Source organism: Echinops telfairi, unplaced genomic scaffold (assembly GCF_000313985.2).
Source record: "Echinops telfairi isolate 266 unplaced genomic scaffold, ASM31398v2 ScPeMD7_10;HRSCAF=50, whole genome shotgun sequence".
NCBI classification, from domain to species: domain Eukaryota; kingdom Metazoa; phylum Chordata; class Mammalia; order Afrosoricida; family Tenrecidae; genus Echinops; species Echinops telfairi.
This window is the reverse complement of record NW_022103907.1, coordinates 12,080,012-12,086,908: the sequence shown is the minus strand read 5'-3', so window position 1 is coordinate 12,086,908 and position 6,897 is coordinate 12,080,012. Positions and strand designations below refer to the sequence as shown.

The following is a 6,897-nucleotide window of genomic DNA, read 5'->3' as shown; positions in this document are numbered from 1 at the left end:
GTGATGCGTTCATATACTCACACGTATATAGGGTTCTGTAGTTTGTGTGTCCGTGATGCGTTCTGTGAAGTAGAATGCTCTGCTATGTGGACGTTGTGTAGACATCACATTAAGATACGATAGGAGCCCTCTTCTTGCTGTCTTTTGCTGCTACTGGATGGAATGACCAGGTGAAGACTTGGAGACGGGGTGGCGCGGGCAGCAGCAGTAATTGAGAGAGGGCAGTTGTGGGAGGGAAGCAAAAGGACGTGAGTAGGGAGTGGCCAGCGTCACCCAACCCAGCCTTGTTGTTCCACACCTGGCTGAGCAGCAGAAGCAACCCAGGCCTTAGGTTCACTGCCCACCAGACAAAATCCTGAGGGCCCACGTCCAGCGTCATGCCCTCTGCCTCACCTGTATCTGCTCTCTTGCCCAGGGCTGTCAGACTCTGGGTTTGAAGTTTTCAAAACCATTAGGGGAATTAAAGGAGAGCTGCCTTTCTTTTGGTATGAGACCACTGACGTATATGCGTCTGGACCTTGCCTGAACAGATGTTGAACAATGCATGCCTGTACCTGTTTTCTCCATTGACTAGAGATAATAGTTGAAGCCAAGTGAAGGGTGAGTGGAGCCTTGACCTCCCCACTCTAGTTCTGCTTTACATGTAAACACTTTTCAGACAATACATGGTTTAGATTGTAGAGTTCTTGTGCTATTGTACAACTAGATCACACACTTCACACGTGCATAGGCTTGGTGCCTTCTCTGCAGATGCTTAAAGTATACAAAATCCTTTTGCAAAGATGGCTTAACAAAGAAGGGCATCTCTGAGCCAAGCTTTCGTTTTCTGAGTCTGACAAGGAATAGTGTTTGGAATGAGGTGCGTATTAGTGATTTACAAGGGCTTCAAATAAGCACAATTTTTGATTCAAAAAACAAGTATTCTTTTGGGACAATGCTGTTTTAACTTGGCTTATACCAGACTTTTAAAGATTTGTCCTTTTTGGAAACGTTCTAGCTGTATGGTGCACTAACCTAATTTTCTAGTACAGCTCACACTGTTAGCATTTTTGTGGCTTTGAAAGTGCCTTTCATGTAGTGCTAAGGTGGACAGTTGACATCTTAGGAGAGAAGACGAGGCTGCCCACTCTAATAAAGATGGACAGCCTTGGAAACCCACGTAGGGTTTGTATCGTTCAGAAGCAAGCTGCTGGCAGTGATTATGAGAAAGATAACTTTTGTAATTTCTTTTTTTTTTTTTTTGCATCTAAAGATAATGTATCTTACACATACCCAGTGTAAAATGGACCTTGCATTAGGAAGCAGCATCATTAGAAGTAATTATTATATACTTTATGATGGCATTTTCATGCCTAGGAAATAAAAACTGAATTGATTTTTCTTCGCGCTGCCCACCCCCCCCATACTTGCTACTACTTTTACATATATATTCAGCTAATCATAATCTAGATTCATTGAATTTTTTTGTGTTACATTTTATTTTCTAGGCAACAGCTGAAGCTAATAATCTTGCTGCAGTAGCAGGAGCAAAAGATGTCTATAGCAAAGCCATGGAAGAGGTTTGTAATTAAATTTAAACTAGACTCTAGGGCGAGGTATCCCATTTTCTGTGTTTAAAATAAAGTAATGAAACTAATTTGTTCTTATATATTGTCATGGGATGCCTGATAGTGCATTGGTTATTTGCCCCACTGCTAATTGAGACATAGCTGTGGTTCGAATCCACCAGCCACTCTGCTGGAGAAAGACGTGGCAGTCTGCTTCAGTAGAGATTGAGGACTGATGCTGTCAACTGGTTGTGTCATGGCCAATGAAGTGAAGCTGGAAGAGCCTCACATTTGGGTAATTTGGAGCAGACGGAATGGCAGATTGAAGCTGTGCATTGAGCCTTTTCAGCAGCGTGATGCAGGACATTGCCAGGGCTGGGGAGAGTTGCATACTGGCTGACGCAGCATCGTCAGCTGCCAGCTTTGAGTTGTACTCAGCTGTTTTTGACTCAGCCGGTTAAAAGATGTGCTTGCTGTGCACTGCCCACATGCCCATGCCTTCTAAGAAAGATTTAGGTTCCTAGCATGGTTTCAACCATAGCTATTGGCATTACCAGTTCACTCACCTTTTAAAAATTTTAAGTCCATTCTGAAGTTGCTTCATTGGTCATGACTGAACCAAGCCAAAATGATTCTAAGTCCTGTTGGAAACTTTATGGAGCAATACTACTATATTGGGGCCCTGTGAATTGAAATCAACTCAGTGGCAAGCAATTAAAATTTTTTTAAATGTGTGTCATATTATCTGTTGTCATGTTGATTCTGACTGTAATCAAGTCTGTAGGACAGTGACAAGCTGGCCTTAAGCGGTCCCCAGGCCATATGCCTTACAGATATTGGCTGCCACCTCTTCCTCAACCAGAGCAGCTGGCGGCTTCCAACCTCTAACCTTTGTGGTTAGCAGTCCATTGTTTTACCTGCTGGACCAAGAGGTCTTCTCACTGGCACATGTAGCATCCCTGATGCCTTTTCATCATCTTTACTAGAAACGAACTATATTTCAAAAGCATTTACATGGCTAGAATGTAGCATAAAGAGAAAGTATTACATAAGCTATTGAATTATTTTCTGACTCTGGATTCAGTGTGCTGCTTTTCATAGTTCTTTGATGTGCATCACATTAGTTTCAGGCTAGTAACAGTTTCTGTGCTGTGCTTGCTCACCCAGACATTAAAATACCTGGGTAGTGTGTTATATTTTCCACACTCGTTCGGTACGTTGTACTGGTGGGCTGAATGATGGGTCAGAGACACAGTGCAGCGTAGATTTTATTTGGTTTTCAGTCTTTACTGCTACTGGTCGCGCTTGGAAAATTATTTTACCGTATTCAGTTAAACATATGAAGAATACACAGAGTATGATGGTGCCTGAGATATAAACAAAGCAACTTTATAGAGCTAAAAATAAAATGTAAATAGGGAACTTGTCTCAAGTGGTACTTATCTCTAACATGGTATCTGCTCTGCTGTAATTCTCCCTCTAGATATGCGGTGGGGACAAGCCTTACATCGCACCTTCAGATCTGGAGCGAAAACACTTGGAGCTCAAGGAAATGGCGATTAAACAGTTTCGTTCTGTCAAAAAAATGGGTGGAAATGACTTCTGCCTTAATTATCAGAACAAGCTGGAGGCGGAAATTGAAGAAACCTATGCAAATTTTTTAAAGCACAACGAAGGCAAAAATATCTTCCAGGCTGCTCGTACCCCTGCCACGCTGCTTGCGGTCGTGTTTGCTATGCATGTAATCTCAGGACTGATGGGCTTCGTTGGCTTGTCCTCTATAGCCATCCTGTGTAACCTGGTCATGGGCTTATCACTGATAACTCTTTCTGGTTGGGTATATGTTAAATACTCTGGGGAGTTCAGAGAAGTTGGAATAATGATCGATCAGATTGCCGCAACACTATGGGAACAGGTTGGTATTTTACCATTCTGTTTTTGTCACTAATCTCAACTTCCCTGTATTTTTTTCCTTCCAGCAGTATTTGCACTTTTAACTTTTCTTTTATGTGAGGAATAACAAAAGGACGATTTCTGTTTTGCTTGGATGTATAATCTAAATGTAGAGTGTGAATGGCATTTGTGTGTGTGTGTACTTTAATGTATTGTTTAGTTTAAATTGGTAATATCCTTTGAATAACTTCCCAGTTGTAGGCATGATCATACCTTGCAGTGGACAGGCCAGAGTCTCTAAAGGTCATGACGGTAAGGAAAAGAAGCCGAGTACTCAGCACATGTAGGAAAGCAAAAGCAGTTTCCTACAAATACTGGAGAGAAGCAGTGCACTCTCACTGCCCAGGAAAACCGTAGACAGATCTGCGCCATCTATATGAAGACATCGGATGTGCTACCAGAACGATCCTCACAGGGGTTTCTTGAAACGAACGAGTTTGGCTTCTGGGCTTTGGAAATACTAATGAAGAAGCAAAGCTTCACAAGTAGAGAATCAACTTCAGTAATGATCTTTTACCTCAAACCCGTATTCAAAGTCAGGCTGTGCATTCTTTCCCTGGCAAGTGTCTACTGAGGAAGCCAATTCCAGCTGTGCTGGAATTGCCTACATGCGGAACTTTCCAATTAAGGATACTCACAAGACCGTGTGAGATGCTTGACCATCTGCAAGGACCAGAGTAGAAGCCAAAATTATTCCTGTTGGACAGTAAGATAGCATTTTCAGATCTAGGCTATGAAAACCCATGCTTGGCTGTAAGTTGATGAAAGACCAGAGAAGTAAACCATAATTTGAAGAGAGTCTATTTGATGTTGACTTCTGTTGTGGTAATAACATTGGTTTATAAAACGACCCACTGTGTTTATTTGAATATTGTTTTATAGAGAAAGGCTCTCCATTAAGATCTGATTTGGAAGTGCATTGTGTGGACATACAATGGCAATTTGTGTAAATTTTAATCTCTTGATAAGGCTCAGATGTTCCTTTGATATCTCCAAATAGAAGATGGTTAAAAACTATCACAGCCTCTTTTAAAAAGCATCATTTACTTGAAAGTTTGAGCTCCTCATTTTCTATTACACAACTTTCAATGTTTTTGCAGTGGATTCTTTTGAAAACTATCCATCTCTGCACAAGGTTGATTCTAGAATTTTAGGTGCCATTGTTACAAAAGATGAAACAATGCAACTGTAAACTTATTGTCAGTATTGTTGAAGTCAGATGGTCACTAGTCAGAGAAACGCTGCTGTGTCAACAAACCTTGTCTAAAATTTTCTGCCTTTTTCTTTTCCTTTGCTTCAGAGGAGTCCCAGGAAGGTGAGAAACCTGCTAGTCTCAAATTGTTGTAGCCTTAAGCTCTTTACCTGGGAGGCACTCTGAGCCACTCTCCTAACGAATCACTCCATGTTTTAGGTGTTTTCCAAACTGTTTGAAGTCACTAGACGTCGAATGAGTCATCGTGCTCTCTCATCAGCACAGCGACAGAGACTGTCATCCAACAATAACAAGAAGACAAATTAGACAGTATTTTTAACTTTTTCTCTCTATCTGAAGTGTTCACACTTATACATGTAGGACGATAAGCAGGACCGTGGGCCGGTCTGCGTACATGCTGTGTACGTACCAGCCTTGATGCTGCACAGAGGGTATGGAATTGCACATCCATCTCATAGGAGTTGTAAATGGCTTGAATAGGTGGAAAGTAGCTCTTGTTGCGTTATAAATGGTCTAACTGCATTATTTGTAGCACCATAACTTTTGGGAGAAGCATCTTTTTTATTTTCCACATTTCTGGTTATTTTCTTCATTGCTTTGACTTGAATTTTTATATCTATTTTTATATGTACCTTTTTTTACCTCATGCTTTTTGTTTGTTTTGCACATTTCTCATGCCACAGGTATTCAAGCCCCTGGGTGATAATTTGATGAAGGAAAACATAAAGCAGTCTGTAACTCAGTCTATCAAAGCAGGCCTGACTGACCAGTCTCAGCAAGACAGATTAAAGGCAGACTGACAGTTCATCTCCTCTTGGACTCTGCTTCCTCTTTTTTTTTTTTTCTCCCCATGCTTGCTGTACAACGAGAACTCAAATAATAAACCAAAGTTTACAATCAACTGTAGAAGTAGTTTATAGTCGAACTGGCTTCACAGATGGCTGCCACAGAGTGTGAAAATTGTTTGTTGGTTTTAAGCATTCTTTTCATTGGCTCCTAAGACGTGAGATTGGCTGCGGAGCGTTGGCTATCATGCACATTTGTGCCATGTTTAATTCTCTCCCCCGCCCCCCCCTTTTTCCTTTTTACTTAATCTAATGTTAGTGAAATTTGTCTTATGTCAAAGGATATTTCAGGGAAATATTTTAAGAAATATGTTTAGTGTCTAATACTGTGTCCCGTTGGAATTCTGAGTTTTTAGAGAAGTTACGAATCACTGTATTAAGAGTTGGGTTGGGGTGACAATGAAGCCTTTCTTGAGCCACCACATTCAAAGTAGCTGTTGCTTTACTGCCTCCGACCCCAGTATTATGTCAATGCACGTAACAGAAACGTCACGGGAATTACCTGACCACTGTTGTTGCTGAGAAAGTGATTCTGAGGCGTACATTTGTCTTGCCTTTTAACATTTATAAACCTGCCCTAACCACTGTTGTTGCTAAGAAAGTGACTCTGAGGTGTACATTTGTCTTGCCTTTTAGTAATTCTAACCCTGCCCTAAAAGGAGATGCATATCTGTGAAACTGAACTGTCTTTTTGCAGTGTAGCCTTCATGTACATAAAAATGCCATTCATTTAACTGGGCGAGAAATTCCATCCAAAAATGTTGCCTACAGCTCCGAGTTGAATTGAGAGTGTCTACATTGTGTTTTTTTTTTTTCCTTTTTAAAAATCACAGATAGGGCATGTATATGAATTATAAATATATAAATACGATTTTGTATCAAAAGTTTTGTAGTTTCTGGCAAAATCTGGTTCTGTGGTAGGGTAATAAGTACAGTCCCCGTGAAGGAATGTTTGTGGCTCATGTCAGTGTGTGAATGCATAGACAATTTAAAGTTTTTGATAAATTTGTGATATTTATCTTCCGTGAGTATTGCAATCTCACCCCCTAGCCCTCCAAGGGAATTCAATCGGAATGTTTGTTGTGGAATTTTGTCCTCTGTTGCGTTTTAAAGTTATTTCCTGTAATTTATTTTCAGTACATAATTAAAAAGATTGTTGTATATATAAATGAAACCTGTGATTATTTTTAAAGAACTCATTGAAGTATGTGTGCCACTACATAAACCGTATTAGTTTCTACTGCAAAGAGCATGAGCAGGAAGCACCCAGTGAATGCGCGAAGGTATTGCACCCGAAAGCTGAGCCTACCACAGCTTCAGTCTCTCTCTCTCTCTCTCT

General features: G+C 40.6%; 1 protein-coding gene across 2 annotated transcripts in view; it reads left to right on the top strand.

Moving 5' to 3' along the window:
- ATL2 (atlastin GTPase 2) overlaps positions 1-5,614 on the top strand; it is a 31,271-nt gene extending 25,657 nt beyond the window's left edge. The window contains exons 10-14 of one of the 2 annotated variants that reach the window (XM_045287013.1): positions 1,488-1,559; positions 3,031-3,462; positions 4,801-4,815; positions 4,912-5,022; positions 5,397-5,472. In XM_045287013.1, coding sequence (XP_045142948.1) covers positions 1,488-1,559; positions 3,031-3,462; positions 4,801-4,815; positions 4,912-5,019 — 627 coding nt within the window. In that variant the 3' untranslated portion in view covers positions 5,020-5,022; positions 5,397-5,472. Of the gene's footprint in view, positions 1-1,487; positions 1,560-3,030; positions 3,463-4,800; positions 4,816-4,911; positions 5,023-5,396 lie in introns of both variants that reach the window. The other variant, XM_045287012.1, reaches the window with a different exon arrangement.
- The last annotated feature ends 1,283 nt before the right edge of the window (positions 5,615-6,897 follow it).